Consider the following 21,200-nt stretch of genomic DNA (forward strand, 5'->3'; position numbering starts at 1 on the left):
TAGGCAATTAAATTAAAATTATATAATCAATAAATTAATTTAAATAATTTAAAAATTAAAGTTCCAAATTTTTTTAAATAACTCGAAAGTATTAGTTTCAAGTGGTAATTGAGTAGAATATTATTTATTAATTCAAGTCACCTAAATTCAAAATTTATAGTTTTCATGTTTATTTTGGACTAAAATTTTATAAAAATTGTACACGTGAAATTCTAACCTTATCTTGGACTTTGTCACCTATAAATTTGGAAGAAAAATAGCACAAGGACTACCTTATTATTTTATCTTCTATAATGTTATTGCATTAGTGTCATTTGCATTGTAAATGAATGAATAAATGAATAAAAAGGTAGACCCAGATTGAGATACTAATCATAGATAACGTACCGTATTGTTTATTCTATGATAATAATAGAGGCTAGTAGGCTGCAACATGAACACCAAGCTGCTACATATATCAGCAAAACATAGATAATTTGTAGTTCAAGACACAAAAGAGACCAAGGGAAACTAAATAGCTGGAAAATGGAAAACTTCAACTGTTTATTTTTGTCACAATATTTGGGAGTTGCTTTTAGAGATTTCCCATTTTCATTGTTACAATATCCTTCAAAGTGACTTATATGAGATTATTCAGTTGTCAAGACTTGTACCTACTTTAGTTCTGAAATTTCTTGAACTCTTATTACAGTACCGGTATTTATTTAGTGTTATAGCTTACAATAAACAATCGATTTATATAGATAGATGGATCCCATATCAATCTATAGATATAATAGATTGTTTATTCTATAAACAATTTGTTCAGATAGATAGATCTGTAGATAGATCTCATATCAATCTATAGATATAATAGATTGTTTATTCTAGACAGTGTAACCATATTGTTTAAATATGGTTACCGGTACACTAAGATTTCAGCACAACGCTTTCAATGCAAGCATTATAAGAAGTTATAGAACTTATGAAATTATGAATTTGGTGGAGTTATCAAAAATTTTACAGATGAATATTACATCAGAGGTATCTGCATTTAATAAAATCAAACAAAGAATCCTTATTCTCTATAGTACCTATAAATTTACAAAAGACCAACGGAAATATATTTCAAAATAAACAAGTACAACACGCATCATTTGTCGATCCATTCATCTACACTGTATAATTTATTATGATAGACCTGAATGTATTTGAACTGAAAGTATTGACATGGTCTCTCAGCCCTTATAATTCTCAATGTGCGTCCTATTCCCATTTCTATTAGAATATTTCATTCCTATTCATCTGTACCCAAAATTGCATATTGTTCTACCTAAGAAAAGAATACCTTAATCAATGTACAGGAACAGGACAGGACAGAGCTCAGAACGATACTCGAACTCGAACCTCGAATAAACACTTATAGTTAACGGTACTCTTTTTTAGATCTTCTTTAAGTTCCACTGATAATTAATTGTGATTGCAAGTAGCCAAATGTCAAAAATAGGGTGGAACAGTTGTGACACACTTATTTGAGTAATATTTATCTAGAGAAGAGCAGTAATATTTCAAGTAGTTTACATCTTTAGAAATATTATACACTACTGTAAATTATAGCTCCCATAGACGAAAGAAAGAAAGACAATAGCTCCCATGTATGCAATTATTTATTTTTATTCCATGGTATAGTTTTCCAGAATTCATATAATAACTGACATCATTTTTAGATAATATTAGTTCCATTTTTATTATGTTTTCTTTTTTTAACCTATAACATTTTCCGACCAATTTGACCTTGTAAAGTGTGGACTTACCGTATCATTGTTTTTAATCTATTCTAGGATATGAACAGAGGTATCCAAATGGCTCCAAATCAATAAACTATTACAAAGCGATGTGCGATCTATACGCACCTTATCTGCATAGAGATGGTCTCATTTGGAGGATAATCACCTACTTGGATTACGAGCAAATAAATCCCGAAGTCATTCATGAATGTTACAAGTATAGAGAGGACTGCCTCCAGAAGAAAGTCAGGTACCTGTCGACTGATGAGACATATGAGTTCTATAAGAGAGGAAGAGATGACTGTATTAAAAGTGAGTATCCAGTTATGTAAGAAAGTCGAATAAAATATGTTAATTTGGAAAATATATATTTTCACTTTTTGTGTAGTTGAGAAGTTGATATTGTAGTAATTATTCATATTGAATGAAAAAGACTAAGAAATTGTCAAAAAACCACTGATTTATTGATAATTAGAAAGACCGGTTTCGGTCATTACACCATTGTCAATCTCTGATAAATTATAAACTATAAACTAGGTTTATCAGAGATTGACAATGGTATAATAACCGAAACCGGTCTTTATAATTATCAATAAATCAGTGGTTTTTTGACAATTTCTTAGTCTTTTTAATTCAATATATAGTTTCTTATTCATGTTCATATAGGTAAAATAAGTACCGTGGCCTACGGTATTCGGTATATAAGTCAATAAAATTTAAGAATCTATCAACTTTGCTAAAATATTATTTTTGTAAACAATATGTGATATTGAATTATAAAAAATGATATGGTACGTTTCAAGGATTCAACAGTCATTATTTTAAAGGTTTAAAGCCGTGTCCACACTGGACAAATGTTCGACAAGCGTGTTTGTTGAAAAGTTTGGGCAAATTTTATTATGTTTGACAAACAATGATTGTCCAAACTTTTTAAAATGTTTGTCCCTGAGGTCCTCAACAAACATGTTTTCAGTGGATACGGCTTAACATTTTCAAAGATTGTTTTATATTTTGGTGATTTGATTTTGTGTGTTGAGAATGTGATTGAAAATAACAGTAATAACAATTCTGGATTTCAAATAAGGAATGAATCAATTCATGAACATAACACTAGACTGATTATATTTTTTTTGAATTGGGGACGGAAACAGATTTGAGTTCATCCCACATTTTGTAATTAATTACCTACTAATTATTTTTAATTTTCCATCTCAATAATTTATGTTTCTTTATAAATTTTCCCATTTATTGTGAACTTTACCTACTTCTAGTATCTACTTGTTTATCTCTTCACTAGTGTGCGATTCAAATTTGAAAATGCATCTCTCCAATAACTTACAGCATTCAAATCCTACATAACCGATGAAAATCAGCAGCACGTGAGGAGAGAGATCGATTTCTACTATGAAGCAAGGTACGATGGTCTGAGGCGATTGGAGATGAGCTCGGAGCACATGCTTGAGGAGTTCAAGGGCAGAGATGACCGCCTGTTCAGGAGGTATGTCTCGGTGAGGACATCCGAGCGCAGAATGAGTGAGGATGGAGACAGGCGTACTTACAAGGCAAGATATTTCATTCATTTACATATAATGATTCATAAGAGGCCAGCTATCCAGTATATATTTTGCTCAACAATTTCAGAAAATCAATTCAATCATAACCTTGATGTGGGATTGTAATAAAATGTGTTTGTAAAACGATTGTTACTTGTAAATGTTCAACAACGTATAATACTTCAAATATTGTTGCTGGTGTAATTTCTATACATCATAATAAAAACACTGGTTTGTTGTCAAAAATATTACTAATTTATTATAGAATTAAAAACATGTTTCAACACCAATGGTGTCATCTTCAGTGTAAAGATACCTATATTTTTTTTCATCATTATAGCACCTATTTAGTCAGCTACGAATAAGGCATTTCATTTTTACTCAAATTAATAAGAATCACTGATGAATGTACGATCCATTTGATATTTTGGTTCACCATCTGTTAAAGGAAATATTATTCAATATTGATGCAATAGATTTCTGATGCTTTTTCAAAGCTTAGTCTTCCTGAGGCTCTACTATAAATTTCCCAAAATCGTTGTTATGAAACTTCGACAGCTATCATTCCTGGAAACATTTCACTTTATGTTTATAGTTTTATGATCCTATCACCCGCAACAATAATAATATCATAATATTATAATCCTTACAGATTATTGAAGAATAATATTGACTATTATTTAAAAACAAACATACAAAAAAATCAAATTGACATTGGAACAAATAAAATTTAAATCCACTTCTGATTTAAACTATGTCAATCTTATTTTATTATGATGTTCAAAGTTCAAGTATGATAGATTAAATGAAATATGAAGCCTAATAAGAATGTTATGAAAAGTATCATTTCTGTATCTGAGTTGGATTACCACAGTTGTGAACTTTTTATAAATTTTATAATTACACCAACTGCAACCAGTGTAAAGAAAACATTTCAAGAGAAACATTTTATTACAATGGGAAATAATAGGATTGCAGTAAGTTTAAGGCATTGGTTTTTTAATGTTGCAGGTCGTACCATTTTCAGGTTGTTCTTGATTTCGCTGCTTTGCTTCTGAAAAGATTATGAACAGGCTCTTAGATCACTCGTGTAGGGGCTATATGAAAATAGGTGAACGAAAATTTCGTTGCCTAAAAAGCAATAGTGATGGTTTAGGTAAAGTAGAATCTATTTCCAATGTTGCTTTGGAAGAGGAAGAATTTTTTGATGCTATGGAAGCTGTTTCTAGTGTTATAATCGATTTATTTACAATGTACAAGTTCCAGATCCCATAGAATAATAGTAGGTTTTCATTTTCATGGCCATCTAAAATGTAGGCTTCAGAAGTTTCAGATAGTACAAGCCATTTTGACTTGGTTGTTTGATTATTTGATAGTAAGTTCAAATTAAATACATTTCTGTTTCTATTTAGAATCAAAATATCTTGTTATTACTTATCAAAGATGATAATAATTAAGGACCAAGGACATAACTTATTTATCCTTTCAGTATGTGAAAGAAGATTATGAGAGAAATCCATCGATTCCCGCCGATGAGGACATAGCAAGTCGTGAGTTCTGCCTTCTATTGAACCAGATTGTTCTGAAATATCACTATGGACCTGATAAAGTGACAGCCGCATTCCGCAGGATCAATAAACCACCAATCAGTGATCTCGGCGATCGACTAACTTATGATGACTCATTTTTTGTTGTCTATAAGGTAAGTGTGCTCTATTTTTTATGTGACAAAAGTAGATACCGTACCAATTGAAATAAAATATTTTTTATCAATAAGTGCGTTATTGTGCATGTGATAAGTGATGTTATTGTTGAAGATAGCCATATTGGGGAAAAAACTAGAAATTGTTATAACCCCTGATTATTGTTTATTAAAAAATTTTGAGAAACTAGTTTAGTTTTTATAGTAGATTACAATCAATCAATCTCTATTAAACTGGAGATTAATAAAATCTAGAGATTGAAATGGAGTAAAACAGATAATAGTTTCAAAAAAATTCTCTAGCAAATCTGTGGCTGTGATCATGTCAAGTCGTTTCTATTTAATAAAAAATCTTTTGAAAGGAATCATGTCTTTTTGTTTGTATTTATTTATATTTTTAATTTTTGTTCATGATGCCGGATGCCCATTTAATAAGTCCAGTAAAATTTTATCACCTGGTCATATGGGACATATATATGAATCATATATTTATCTCATATTGATCAGGATTTTAGAGTGATCAGGTTATTCACGTCGAGTTTGTTAATATTATTGTAAACGTTTCTCTTGATTTTTTTTTTATTACGATTCATTTGCGGTTGCTTCGAAGTAGAGTTTTTTTGTTTGTAAGAGGTTCTGTTACGCATAAACATGTCAATTATAGTACATTTTGCGTCATTTCTCATTCTCACGACTTTCACGGCGCAACTGGAGGCAGTCAGGGTCTTCGCGGGAGTTTTCTTCAAGGAGCTACGTCACGCTGTAGCGTATGAATCATCGGTTCCACTAACATACGAGGTAGATTTCCCGGCAGCTCAGCTCGACATCTTGCAGGCGGAAAGGGTGTTCTGGCCTAACTGTCAACAAGAGGATTGCAGTTTAGCGGATGCGGTAGAAGTTTTGTATAATTCTACAAACGGAATTCTTCGCAACAGTCATGCTGCTTTCAACTCTTCAATTCGTTTGGGAACTCAAGCTTCACGAAAAACCAGAGCGATCGATGTTGCCGGCGATTTTCTTCATTTTTGCTGTGCAGTAGCGACGGATGGTGAACTTCATAAGCTGGAATTCAACGAAAAACATGTAGCTGATCACCTCAACGCATTCCAAGGGTTGGTTGCAGACGACGAGATTCACTTGCGAGGGAGGTTCGTTTCATCATCTTCAACCTATTCCGGGAGCAATGTATGTGGTTTTACCCTGTCATTGCGAGATTTCGGTCGGCGGGAGAATAATGGTGAGAAAGACTTTTCCGTGTGACGCAAATGTTGATAAACAACCTCAGGTTCTCCATTACTTACCTTTACATTGGGTTAAGTTTAATTCGTTAAAAATTGATGTTTTGCAACCGCATTTCAATCCTAATTTTGTTAATTTTAGCGAAATTTTAAAAACTGATATAGATATAAAGGTTCCGGAATTTACAGTTCAAGACGTAATATCGTCAGATATATTTCACAAAGTAGATCTTCCAAATTCTTGGGGAGATGTTGTAAATTCCTCTAGTTTTGTTTTTTATATATTATTTGGCTGGTTAGGGTTTTTAACTTTATTCTGTGCATATTCAGGCATCAAGTTGTATGTGTGTAAATTATCTGCTGTAACGGTAGCACAACCTAAGATACATATAATCGATAGTTAAGAGTTATATAGTTGCTTTTTGATGGATTAACTGTTTTATTGTTTTCTTTCTTGACTATATAGTTATGAGTCATATGTACTTATAAAGTTTTTTTTTCTTCTTCGATTTTTATTGCAGCTTTTGAAGTAGTTCAATGTTGATTCACAAATAAATATATTGTCAATTGAGATTTTCTTTTCATAATAAGTTGAATATTAATGTACGTCTTATTTTCAAGATGAGATTAAATTAAAGTGCAATGTATATTAATGTGTATAATATTGAAAGTTAGTTTTATATTTAATCAATATTATTGTGCAGCATAGTTTCATTTTGAATTTGATTTGAATGTTTGTAATATAGTTTGAGTAACCTACCTTTTCTATGTAAATGTTTGATTTCAATGTATAGTAGCATTATCAAGTCAATCAGGCGCACGTTTGTTTCCGGAGTATATTATTTTATTTAATTATTATTTATTATTTTTTTGTTCCCCTCTTGCCTACAGACTCAGGGACGAGTCTTTCAGCGGGATTGGTGATGTGTCACCTGGTCATATGGGACATATATATGAATCATATATTTATCTCATATTGATCAGGATTTTAGAGTTTTAATTTAGAAAAAGTTTAATGAACAGTGTTTTTGTCTTTGAACGATTTTTGTCATCGACAGAAAGATTGTTTATTTCATTTGTTGTCAAAATTAATGTAGCTTCTCTTTTTGTTTTTAATAACAAACGTGCCGCTTGTGCGACTGATAAAAATATGTATTTGAAATGGCTTCCATGTTTGTCATTGACTGAGTTATATTTAATACCCAAAATTTTACTTTTGTGGGGTGTGTGAGCTGGTTCGAGAGGACTGTGAGTAAGTCCGGCTGTTCTGGTGAAGGGGATAGATTTTGTTCTTGTTTTATAATACAGTTTTCCTGTCACAGTTCGGGCAGTTTAAAGAGAATTGTATTATTAAATAGGAAGGGATCTGAACCCATTTCATTAGATCAGTTATTTTGATTTTTTTTAATTAATAATTAACGTCGCGTTTCAACCAGTGGATGCCAAAGTGGGAAGCCATTTTCATAAAGGTAGGTGACTACTGAGTCATTGTTTTAAATTTTTCATAACCACAACAAATGAATCCTCACTAGCAGCAAAGCGAGTAGCCCTTGAAATATTCATCTGATTATTATTATTTCTAATTATAATTCTAATTTTGTACAAATAATTTATTGTTTTGTTTTAAATATCAAAGACCTGTACGATCTTTTCTTGTTTTTCATTTTCCCACCCTTACATATTCAGTGAAGGCACATTTTGCTTACATATTTGGTGGAGGCTTCTCCCGCCGTCCATATTTTGCTTACAATTTGTGTTTGCACATTAGTAAAGTGAGAATTGGTATAAATTAATAATGATAGAAAATTAAATCTTAACATATGTCAAAGTTTATTATAACTTGTAAATACCTTAAAATATAGCGCTATGAAAACGAAATTGGAATCCATTCCAATTGAGATCCAACCATAGTACAGTTTTCGCAGCAGTATATAGAATAAGTAGTTATATCCCATATAACACCCAGTATTTAAAATCTTTCAACCAAATTCAGAATCAATCTAAATAGGTTTGGGGTTTATTGTTTGATTGAATCAGAATTTCTCTTAATGTACTTTCTGAGATTATTCGAGCATGAATTTTAGCTTTTGTTCTATGGTCCTATAAGGGATTAAGTCCACTGATTCCTAGGTTCAGGAACTTATTGTATTTCATAAAATTAAAACCTACCGTAAATTTTCCAAATTTATTCTCATAATTTCCTTTCTTCCATCAGCCAGATCCTTTTGCTGAAGCTGATAGGAAAGTGGATTTGTATTTGCTGATGGTAAAAAGTCTGCAGGATGAAGAAATGACACTTTGTCATATACGAGGAATGGAGGACGAGGTAAAGTATTTTATTTCGAAATGTACAAAAATATTCATAATTGATCATACTCTAGATAAATATCACTTTTAAAACAATCAAAGACAATAACAATCTAGTTTATTCAAATACAGTTATAAAAATACTTTACTCATAAAGTGACTTTTGCGATAGAACACAATAATATTTTATGGCGTATTAATTGGGTTTTCAGCTTTACAATATGATTCACACGAGGTCCCTGGAAGCAGCACAAGCAAACTTGACTGTTTCCATTTTCGACGAACTGAGGAATGAGGATGCAAAACTAGGAATGAAAGAGCTGGTAAGTTTAATTACTGTTACTGTGCTTACATAGTAAATTTTCGAGTCCTAATATTCTTGGTAAGTGTATCGTGCATAATATTTTCAATTGTGTAAAAATATAATAATGTATTCCAATGCTCTATAAAACAAAATACGATTTTGTTTTTAGAATTTAGCTACCGGTACCTATATGATACAAAATTGGTATCAAATTTAAATTAAATTGTTGGTCACATAAAATTTAAAATTCAAATTATTGGTGATGTGTGAGAATTGACATGTTTGGATTTGTTTTTGGTATTATATTTGGCTTTGATACTTTGATTTTTTTGTCTCAATTATTTCAAATTAGCCTAGTAGAACAAGGTTTCATCGGATCAGTCAAATCAAATTACACATTGAAGTATGTTATTTTCAATCATGCTAAAAAAATCAAGTAGAAAGGGGAATAAGTTTATATTTTCGTGATAGTGTCTCATTCAACTTAGCTAATGCAATCTAATAATTGCATTGAGCTCCATACTGGTGAACTTATTGAAATCCCAAACGAAATTCTTCTATATAAATATCACTACGGTATACAATATTTACACATAATTTTAATCTGTCAATGTTAGAGAGTAACTTGATTATCACCATTTGCTCTGCAATTAATATTTCTAGGAGAGAGCGATTCAAGAGAAGAGTGAGAGAGAAGTTGAGGCTGGAATAGATTTTCTGGCTCCATACCTGATTGGTAGAGACAAAGATGAAGTTTTGCCTTACGATCTAGCATTGCAAGTGAGAGAGAAATGCTTGGAGAACTACAAACAGACTCTGGTCAACCGAGCCAATAGAATGAAAATCAATTTTGAAGAAGTAAGTTACTATAGATTCCCATTATCTCGTCAATATAATTATCCAGGTAAATATTTAGTGTTAAGGAGAAGATATATTACCCTTTCTTATTAATCAAAAAGTAATAATACTGAGGGTGATACCCATATAAGCTCTGAGGCTTGTAATGAGTGGGTAATGAGTGAGAGGGATGATGATGAGAGATGACGACTACTTTTTAGGTAGTCGGGACCGACGACTTATCGTCTCCTCCGAAAGACGGGGTGGCCGTATCTATGTGATTCTGCTGTGGTCAAAAACTGTTTGCCCCGGCTGAGATTCGAACGAGCCACACAAAAATATATATAGAGCTTTTAAATTTTTAATAATTAAATAAGTTTTTGTATTGTTCAAGGATTCTTATGATATAAGAAAGGTACTATGATTAGTACCATAAAACCTTTTATTTTATCAATGTATGTATACTTTGTTCCAAGATAAAATGTAATTTAATATTATCAATAAATTATTGATTCTTATTCTTGTTTTTTTGTTATTTCAGTTAAGTATGAAGTTGAGCGATGAAGATATGCTATCAAAGTCATCAGTTTGTTCTGAAGATCAAGAAACTTGTTCAGAAAGGAAAAGAAGAAGTGATATCATCTTCCAATTGCATATTTTGGAGAAAAGGCTGGAAAGACACAAAGAGACTGCAGCGAGAAGATACAAAGCAGTAGAGGAATGCTTGAAATACGATAAACGACTTTCTGCCATCCACAAAAACAAGTGAATATAACTAAGCTTATAGTGTTATGACAGTGATTGGCCAGTGTGTATGAATTCATTATTCAGACAAAAACTGAAACTATTGGTCAGGTAGTCAGGTACTACAAAATAAAGCTGTATTCCAATATTACAGTCCCAAGTTTATGAGAACTGCCTATATATTGAAAACTTTCATCCTTGGAAAGCTATCCTGATTGAATCTTCATAATATAGGCTATTAAAATACTTTAATTTTTTCTATGTGTGAAAAATAATGAAATTTTATTAAAGTATTATATGAAAAAAGCATTGTATTCAACTAGTAACTATCGGTAGCTTACTGTAACTTATAAAAATACTCGTGATCAACATCTCTTGAACAAATTATAATTGGCATATCGTTGGACCTAGAAAAGGATAGTACCACCGGCTTTATCGAATGATAGACAAGGATAGCAAAGCCAAAGTTGATCAAATACTGTCATTATAACGTGGACCTCACTATAAATCCATTCATTTTAATTATTTTCTACTATGATTCTTTTTCTAAATTAGAAAAAATTACTTAAATAACATAAAGTCATATTGATAAATGTAGCTCCAACCGATCCATGTAGATATTTGGAAGAGAACACATTTTAATATCTTTGCTTAGGAACAAAAATGGATTTATAAAATTATTATTATTATTGAGCGTGGAAATGTTATTGTATTGGTATATGCTTTGAAACTTTTCAAAATTTCCTAATGTAATAAATTGTATTTTTTAAATCTGAACTTTTGAAAAATAAAATTTGTACAATTTTCTAGTCTTTTCGAGTTGAGTAGGCTAGTTGATTTTTCAACAGAATTTACTTTGTATTTTTATCGTTGGGTTAAAAAAAGAGTTATTTAAATACAGCATTTAATCTTGAATGCTCCTCAATTATTATTGGATTCGTATTGAATTGTAGTTTTTTATTTGAGTGTCAGTGGCTAATATATTGCCTGATTTAGGTAGGTACTGTACTAAGACTGATTGTAATGTTTGGTTGTTTGCAATCTTTAAAACTTGAAAGTTGAAACTAAGAAATTACCTAAGAAAGATATTGAAGCTGGGAAGCAATATTAATCTTAAGCTTATTCCACTTTGCTCAAGGTGATTTTTCAATATAGATTCATGATTCCTAATGATTAAACACATTTTTGAGAAAAATAAGTTGATTATCAGCTTTCCATGCTTGAAGTCAAACTTCAAAACTATTGTAAAATTTGAAAACGTAGAAATCCTTAGTAAATATTTCAATAGGCCTTAAAATGGATTATTTATCATACTTTTAAAAATTTTAATAGAATAACTTGGGCTCAATATCTGTTAGTTCAAAACAGTAAATGAGTAAATTTTCAAAATTTTAATCTGATACCGATTTTAAATTTCGCGGCAAACCACTCTAGTTATCTCGTCATCTGTGTTCGCTGGCGTAGTACTTGAAATGAGCAGCAGGTGGCGCTGACTCCGACTCGACTTGTTTTGGTACAGTCGACAACCAGTGAACCGATCTGACAGATCAAATCCAGCAGGTTTGTTCCTGTTTGTTGTAGTAGTAGGTTTGACGTCAAGCGAGTTACTTGTGTCATTACGGTATTTCAAATAAATTATTTTATCAAAAGTGACAATGTGATGTGAAGTGACAGTGTGTTCTATGTTCAAAATATGTTGTAGTTAATCAATTTTGTTTAGCACAGTTTTGTTCTCAGTTGATTTTTATTGAGGTGAGTAAAGTTTTCCTTATTTTGACACTAGAACATGTATTTCTATAATACCACTTGGTTTTACTAATTTAAAAAATAAATAATGGGTTCTAACTGTCACATATTACTCATACTCATGTCATATTTATTCCATTGACTGTTATTCAGTTTATTATTACAGATCTTTCCAAACTACTCGCATCAGTTGAAAATAGGGTTAGGTCCTTGTTTGAAAACTTGTCTACATACTCTTGAAACTTATTCTTTAACAGTAAATTAATTTATTTTGAAGTAACATCTTTCTTATGATGACCTGATAATTTTGTAAAAGTTCAAAGCATTTGTGTCTGATCAATCCGGTCTGTGATAATAGTCTGGAATAGAGTTCAACGTGGACATAAACAACAATTTCTAACGGTATCTTTGAGATGGAAGACAAGAGCCAAGAGTTGAATTTGAATGAGCAATCCTTTGAATTCCAAGACTGTACTGTTGTTGGTAGATAAGTGCTGTATAAGAAGAACTTTTCTTGTTCGATTCATCGTTTTCTTATCAAAATTGAATTGGCGAATATTAAAAAAAACCGGTAATAATATATATTTTTAAAAAATTATTTATTATTGTAAACAAAGCGTAATCTTATGCATGCGGAAAGTTCAACATTTGTCATTAAAAGACAAATAGGCAGTTTATAGTCTATCTCATGCAGAAAATGTATTAAAATAACACAAAAATCATTGTGGATAATTAAAAAATTTTGAATATTTCTCATTAGCAGTGTTCATCCGGTTTCATTTTTTTAAACCACCTTATCATTTTTGTTTTTTGTTCACTCTTATTGATTTTTTTATTGTTGATAGTCATTAGCTTGGTTGATCCCACTCCTGATAAGCGTATACCGTATGACGTTAAAACGTAGGAAGAGTACCGTAGGTGTTCACCTACCTATTTATCGGATGCTACTAAACTTGAAGATGCAGTACTCCATAATCACCTAATATTTTAGTATTCTATTATTACTAACCAGTCCAACTGTTAAAAATAACAGATTTAACTTTACCTTAAATTTGTGAGAATGGGTTACACTTAAAAATAATCGCAAGAATTAATAATGCTCACTAGCCTATTTATCATAATGTATCATCCAAAATTGAAAAAAAACTAAAATATAAATAAATTTGAAAATTGTACTTTATGCCACCTCTTATCGGCCTATTATTTGAAATTACCATGAGTTAATTTAAACTCGTCGTGATTTTCTATATAATTTATTGTAAGCCTCTATAGGCCTATATCCACTACCTCCTTAAACAAAGCCGTAGTGCATTTGTGTGACGTCGGCACAGTTGGTCCTACACCAATAAAATTTCATTGATTTCAGCTGATCTATATCAGCTATTGTTTTTATAGGTGTAGGAGTCCTACCTGTGCTGACGTCGCACTGATGCACTAGGGCTTTGTTTACGGAGGTAGTGCTGTATCTCGTTATTTTGCGGCTCATAATCTATAAAGCCCCTCTGATTATGTTCAAGACAATTTGAAATAAGTAAAGTAATATCAGTATCATCTACTTACTTGATACTGAGGTCGTTTCCAAGGACTGGGGTTTCCAGATAGGAGTGTCGAAATTCTCTGACCATAGTAACATTATGTAAGATGATGGTGCTCGACTCTTAAAAAGAGGTTCCTTGTAAAAATCTTGCAGTGATTAGAGTGGCTTTTGTAGGAGTTTAATTTTTAATGGGTAGTATAGAACCAAGATTCCCATGTATCCTGAATTTGTTAGGAAGGCTGTTAATAAATCTTATTACCTGGAAACTGAGAAGGAGAAGGACAGCTTGTATCAAAATTAATGTTTAGTAATGATCGTGATAATTCAAGACTATCTCAGTTTGGATGCAACTAAGTTACTACATGAAATTCGTCTAAAAATATTTTTTATATTGTTTTCAACTTGAAATCTACCTACCAAAGTCTTAATTATTATTAATTCTTGAATTAGTTATTTCATCAACTCTTCCATTGAAATTTGAATCAAATTCAGGTGTATGAATTTTACTTCCTTCTAAAATTTGTCAATATAATAAAACGCTAAAATAAAAGAAACATTTGATTTGTCTAACTATTTTGTTTTTATAAAAAATGATTTAAAATAGTTTGGACAAATAAGTGAAAAAATGAATATCTTTTTATTTATCCTTTTTTATCACCGACTTCTTGTTTTTTGATCTTTGCTTTTTATATTTCTTTGAGATTTTCTTTGCTGCTTTCTGTAGTGCAAGTGACTTCGGAATTACTGGTGTCTTTTGTGGTCTCTCTTTCTTTCTCAAGGGCTTCTCATTTTCTCTTCTCTCTTCATCGATAACTTTTTGAGATTTCCTCAGTGTTGCATCTTCTTCGTCACTACTGCTGTCACTTACCTGCAAGAGTGATCCCCCCTCCACGTCACCTGTCCGCTTTCTTCTTCCTTTTTTTCGTGCGTCATTCACGGTTCTCAACTTCTTTCTTTGTATTTCGTATGTGGTTGGATTTTGATCTTTATGTGAATTTCCTGTTCTGGGATTATTTGTACTAATTAGTAGCTTTGATTGTGTTTTTTCTTTTTTCTGGTCATTCCTTTCTTGTTGCTTTTTCTTCTTGTTTACTCTTCCTTTTTTGATACTTTTTCTTGGTTTCTTTGTCGATTCTCTTTTTTCGGGTGGCATATTCTATGTTATAACGTAATTCAACTTATCATTCAATTTCTTTACTTGGTTGAATCTATTTTCACTTTCCAATAGTATCTCGCTATTCAGAAATCAAGTTGTTTGAACATATTGGCTATTTAATTTTATAATACGCTAGCTTGTATTTTATATCCATTTTCCAAAGTCCTACGTGAGACTAACCTGAATTTATTTATCCTTTGATAATTACAGAAAGTTCATAGAAAATTTCTCCAATATTTTTCATTTGAATAACCTAAGAATTTGCAAACAGTTGTAGTAGAATTGAAATTACAGTAGTTTGGAATACTTAATAACATTTAGCAGCTGTATTTAATGATCAAACAGATTATAAAAGAACATCCAACATTTTATAATAAACTAGCTTACCCGGCGAACTTTGTACCGCCAAAAAGTCAATGTATCTCATGTCACACTTGACTTTATTTGGTGAATCATGAATTTTATCTGACAATCAATATTTTCATTTACATCTCAATACGGACTTCCTATGTGCTTAGTCTTGCAGAATAATTTATTTTTCCGAAAACATATTCTTCTCAATCAATTGGTAGTAATATCTATTAGTAAGGTGTTGAATTAAAAAACAAATAGATAGGTTAAATCAGTGTTTCAAAGATTTATGGTGCAAACTATAATGCTTGAACATGAATACAAATTGGAGCAGTATCGTGCCAGTAGAAGATTACAAGATTCCATCTAGCTTGTGAAAGAGGCTGTAAATCGAGTGAAAAGTTGTGAAAGCCTCAATAAATTGAGAATGAGTGAGATGAAAATAAACAATAAATAAACTAGAATGAGTGCCTTTATTTTTCCTAGAGAGCAAAGTTAGGGTGCAGTCGACCCTCAGACAGAACTATTCAAAATTATAGCTAAAGAAACAAAGCTAAAAAAAATTATAAATGTGATTAGATGTGTGATGTTGACATGTTGTACCTGACAGAATGTTGCTAGAATTTTCTATGAAGTGGTTGCAATTCATCAATGATAATCAAAATCAAATTAGAATTATACCATAAACAATCATCATCATAATACTGCAATTTGCCGTAATTCCTTTACAATTTTTCAAAAGGGTAAATAAATTGAGGGGCTAATTTAGCATGATTTTCAAAAGGATACATCAATTTAAGGGCTATAAAACTTAGGATGATTTTTAAAAGGATAAACCAATCAGAGGGCAATGAAATTTAGGATGATTTTCACCTACAATTGAAAATAAGCTCGAAATTCGAGAAAATAAGATTATTCAATTGCAAACTGTTGGCAACTGTTGATTCTATTAAATCATTCACTATGAAGAGATAGCAGACTTTGTGTGTCTGCAGCGTTATTGTCCTGTCACCAGCTGGCTCAGATCTTAGAAAAGTAGACTTGAGATGCGCGGGAACACTATCGTCAGATGATCAATTTTCATAACGGCAAGGAAAGTTGTGTGAGTGCACCACACCAGATTTTTTGCTATTATATCAGCTCTAAGTGCTTTTGTGCAACCGGGCCGAAGTATTCTTCCAAATAATCTTCACTCTCCCAGAAACCATTTAGGTTCTTTTACAAGAAGTGTGTATATTTCGATGAAGAAATCTCAATGATTGATTGGTTAATTGAGGGTATCTATTAGTACTGTACAGAGACTTCTGTCACTGCATGTCAGTAAAAGAGATTTAACATTTATGAAGCCCTCAAACATGCATTATGTTTTAATTGCTTGATACTATACAACTAAGTTTTATTCAATTTGGCGGCTCTGCTTCCTATTGTCTGATCAACTTGCCTATGATTCGCCGCCATTCGCGGACTGAAATTATACAATAATTCATGAACTTTCGAAAATCTTTACATTTAAAGTGAATTGGACATGGTGGATTAGAATGAACACTAAAATTTTCAATGTATCTGAATTCACTTGATTGGAAAATGAGACATCTAACATTAATCAAAATGTTGTACTTTTTTTGTTAAACAAATCAATTTTGATCTAATCTCTTTGGACTAAACTGGACCACACATTCTGAGCAGCCACCCTTCCAGACTTGTAATAATTAATTCAAATAATGTTTAATTTGCTCCAACAAAACTATAAACGTCTTCTATATATGGACTTGAAAGTAGATTCTATAGAGGTTGTGTGCTGGAGCTCAATAAATAACTTACAAATCGTTCAAGGTGCGACATATTTGTTATTGAATCGCAGAAAGTGGGTCACTCCACTCTCGAATACTTTCCATTACAATACCCTTACAGCGGTTTATGATCTCTATTAATGTTTCCTGTGTTTCAACTGTGGCCACCCGCCACTATACCGAGAGGCTAGAGGGCGCACTCAACTATTTGACCTAGTTGTTGGATCCTCTCTCTCTCCTGAATATAGTCTATCAGTCTATCCTTCTCTCTCCAATTTAATGTACGTTTAATAAAATCAGTGTTTCTCTCTCTTTGTCGTTAACTTTGCCGTCCCTGTCTGCCAGAGAGCAGAGAGCAGCACTAATTTTCATTAACGAGCTCGGCCTTCAGAGGTGATATAAAATCGCAGCTTGCCATTTAATTCGTTAGTAGCGCGAATCCATTATTCAGGCCTAATGTAATGGCTCTCCTTCAGCCGCTTGTTTATTCGTCCATGTTTCTCTGTTCCTGGCTTTTCAAGATGAAGGAGCCATTCATAATTTATATCTATTGCTCTACTAGGCTATATCTACTGCTTTGTTACATACAATTACTACTACTAACATGCTAGTGGTTCAACAGCAAACTCAATCGTCCAAATTCTTATTCACTTTAATCTAAAATCTAAAACGTATTCCTTGCAATATTGTAAAACTCATGAGTCATAAGTTTGCCAATATGATTGAATCTTCTTTTGAATTTCCTTCCAATTAATAGTGCTCTTCAAATACATATTTTTACTCCAATTCAGTGTCGATCAAAGAATAAACATTTTTAGAGAATCGTAAGTAATCATTATAGTATTGGAGTCACTATAAAACTGATGAACAAACTTTTGAGATTTCATTTTGATCTTTGTCATTACTTCTTGTGGTTGCAATCATCGTACACTCTGAATCCCTGTGTCCAAACAGAATAGAATGTAATATTCAGTATAGATTGTATCAGTGTCTTATGAAGTTTTGGAACTATTGAGTGTTTCAAGGAAAAAATGAATTCAATCATAAAAAGCGTTATAACGCAAACCAATATGCAATCCATGCAATGGATTTTAGAATTAAAAAATAAATATTATGTATTGATTGATAATATTAAATGGAATCCATGCAATTTAATTTCGCTGTTCTCTCAAGAACTATTCCATCAGAAAATTATATTTGTCATATTCAAGTACCGGTAGCTTATCAAAATCCTACTCAAAGTAGGCCTGAATACAAAAAGGTTAAACCTCAAAATTGAAGGCTTAAAACTTATTGGAATATTTAATTAAATCTCTCTATTTAACACTTGCTGTGTAGGAAATACCAAGGTCAGGTTCCAATGGAATGTTTTGTTTAATAATTCACAGAGGAAAAGGTTTCAAGTGAGATGAATGTAGAGAAAAATAAGACCATTAGTGAGTGTCAAAAGGATCGGGTTGGATACATTTGAAGGGGAAAATTTATCAAAGGAGTTTCCAAGAAGATTTACCAAGGAGGTGAGGGTTGATTTTGCGAACGAGGAAAATCTTGGCTTCTCGCCTCGCAATTGACATTTTTCTCCCCTCATATTCCGAAAGCTTCAGGTGAAGCTACTGAACATTTCATGAAGAGAGGATTTTTAAAGTAGAAGTCTTCAAAATGGGATTAACTGTGTTTTTGAGTTCGTAGTAATTCACAAATAAATTTCCTCTTGCTTTTTTAGTTGTTCTAATTCTGGAAACATGATTCGTGTTTCATGTAGTTCGAATTTTTTATTTGATAAATGATTTTTATCATTTTATCCCAGTAGTCACAATATCCTTCAGTTATCCAGTTGAGATAACAAATAAGTTTCCTCTTGCTTTTTTAGTTGAGCTTATTCGGAAACATGATTTGTGTTTCATGTAGTTCGAATTTGTTATTTGATAAATGATTGTTTTCTCCCAGTAGTCACAATATCCTTCAGTTATCCAGTTGAGATAACTTGTTTCTCTTCAATGATAACTTATCTTTCAGTTTCAATGAAAGCTTTTTTAATTTTGTTAGTAAATTTCCAATCTGTGAAACTGAATTTTTGTTTTTCATGTATTTGTGAATTATTTATATGAATTTGGCAATAAATTTGATTTGATTTGAGAAACAAGGCGAGAAGGTTAATGAAGAATAATCATTTTAAAAAATGACTGGATTCTGTACAGCTTATAGAAAACTACAGTATGCAGCTACTATACAACTATAGTTCATACAGATTCTAATGTATGGCGAGAACTGTACGTTTTATTTGAGTTGTCGGGGAAAAAACATTTTTAGAGGAAACCATGCTTAGAACAATTGAATGGAATGTACGTACAACAAAATTACTGTAATGGTTCATGGCGGAATGAAATCAAGTAGAAAAATGGAGTTTGAACTGATAATTATGAAAATTATATTTTCTTGAGTGTTGAATTTTGAACAAAATTAAGTTAAAAGGTAGGACGAAAAGAGTTGTCAGCTGTGCCAGATACCTAATTAAAAGAATAAATAGAAAGAAAGAAGCACTGGCAGAAGTGTTAATTTGGAAACTTCTACATTTTCAAGTTTCCTGTGTGGATCGATAGAAGCAACTTGGAATGTCATGTAGAAGCTGAGCAACGGCTGAAAAGTTTCTACATTGCAGAATTTTCTAGACGTCTAATAAGGGCATCACTCTGCTGGCACGGAGCCTATCTTGGTACGTCTAAACTAATTCAGAACGGAAAGTTGTATTGTTAAATTCGAGTTATCCAGCAGACAAGTTGAAAAGTTATCGGCGTCCTCGCTTGAAGACTCTCCAGTAAACCGCCTCTCTGTGTCGGTGCAAAGTTCTCTGCGATTAGCTCACTACACTTTTGGAACTGATTTTACCAGAGCTTTTCATCACTGATGTAAATTTAACCACCTATTATTAAATTCTCAGTGCCTTCCTTTATTTGCTAAATGCTCAAATTGCTGAATTGAATAGTACTTTGTAAACTCCCAAGTGCTTTTAAGAGTTGAGAATACAATTTTCTTCCTCACACTCCATCAACACGTTACTCCATTAAAGGCAACCAAATCATAATCTTGAGTTGGGCTGGAGGCTGATTAGTTCAGTTAGAGCCTGTTGTGGAGTTGACGATCAATGTTGGAATTGTTTCCTGTGCAGTCGAAGTCTGTACTGAATCAGGGTGTTCTATATATAGGTTGAAAGCTGTATAGAATTTTCAAGTGACTGCAGAAAAATGTACTGTTACGGGCTTTAGTATATCGAGGTTCCACTTTACTCCTTGTGCGAGGTACTTCCAATCATAAATACAGTAGTAGAAAAATAAATATGGAAAATATCTTGATGTGATTAAATATCAAGATATTACATGGCTTAACTTGCGTTTTCTGTAAATTGAAATACATCCACTTGACATTTGCAGAGTAAATTTGTTTTAGATAATGCGAGTTTGTTTTAAATATCGTTAATGAGTTGCTGAGTAATAAAACAAACAAATCAGACGGTTCTATCATTATCATATTTTCAATGATTCAAATGCCATGCTCTCACATTGATGTAAGCTAGTTGATATTCATTAGTAATCTTCTTGGAACAAGCCACTAGACTACACCATTCCACTGACAATGTTTTTGTGTTGTGGAGCTATGCATAAGAGATGCACAGTAAACAAGCTGGAGAGAGACTGGTGTGTATGAACATTTGCATTATGAATTTCGGGCAATGTTGTTCAACAAACGTGGATCTGCTATCCTGCAGCTTCATTCGCGTTTGTTCCCGATTTCCACTTGGGAGGGGGCCTGGGGGGGATGAGTATTATCAGGCTTCAGCGGCAGCCACGTTTTTCAGGGATCCATTCCCCCCCTTCTTCCTATCGTGCTTCCTATCTTCACCCTTCTTTAATTTCCGGTCCAGGACTCACTCTTTTCGACTAATCTTTCGTTGTTCGTATTCCTTGCCCACCGGCAGACTGTTTCTTCAGTTATTACATGCGTGTGTTGTATTTTGCTTGCGTCATCGACTAAACATGCCCAAAAAGAATTGCAGAGGGATTTCACGATGGAAATTGGAGCTTTGGAATACAAATTAGGTGTGAACAATTTTTCACCACGCATTTCGTTGCAGATCACGTTTGTGAGCATGCTATTCTATCGTTAGCCTGCTT

At 32.3% G+C, this 21,200-nt stretch overlaps 2 protein-coding genes across 2 annotated transcripts in view; both read left to right on the plus strand.

The window, feature by feature from the left end:
* LOC111056489 (dynein regulatory complex subunit 7) overlaps positions 1 to 11,245 on the plus strand; it is a 42,122-nt gene extending 30,877 nt beyond the window's left edge. The window contains exons 6-12 of the mRNA XM_039426338.1: positions 1,821 to 2,078; positions 3,108 to 3,328; positions 4,809 to 5,021; positions 8,475 to 8,585; positions 8,779 to 8,889; positions 9,534 to 9,728; positions 10,249 to 11,245. Coding sequence (XP_039282272.1) covers positions 1,821 to 2,078; positions 3,108 to 3,328; positions 4,809 to 5,021; positions 8,475 to 8,585; positions 8,779 to 8,889; positions 9,534 to 9,728; positions 10,249 to 10,476 — 1,337 coding nt within the window. The 3' untranslated portion in view covers positions 10,477 to 11,245. The remainder of the gene's footprint in view (positions 1 to 1,820; positions 2,079 to 3,107; positions 3,329 to 4,808; positions 5,022 to 8,474; positions 8,586 to 8,778; positions 8,890 to 9,533; positions 9,729 to 10,248) is intronic.
* A 719-nt stretch (positions 11,246 to 11,964) lies between these two features.
* LOC111044047 (serine/threonine-protein kinase D3) overlaps positions 11,965 to 21,200 on the plus strand; it is a 199,283-nt gene continuing 190,047 nt past the window's right edge. The window contains exon 1 of the mRNA XM_039427084.1: positions 11,965 to 12,203. The gene's annotated coding sequence lies outside the window, so the exon portion shown is untranslated. The remainder of the gene's footprint in view (positions 12,204 to 21,200) is intronic.

Source organism: Nilaparvata lugens, chromosome 4 (assembly GCF_014356525.2).
Source record: "Nilaparvata lugens isolate BPH chromosome 4, ASM1435652v1, whole genome shotgun sequence".
In the NCBI taxonomy this organism is placed as follows: Eukaryota; Metazoa; Arthropoda; class Insecta; order Hemiptera; family Delphacidae; genus Nilaparvata; species Nilaparvata lugens.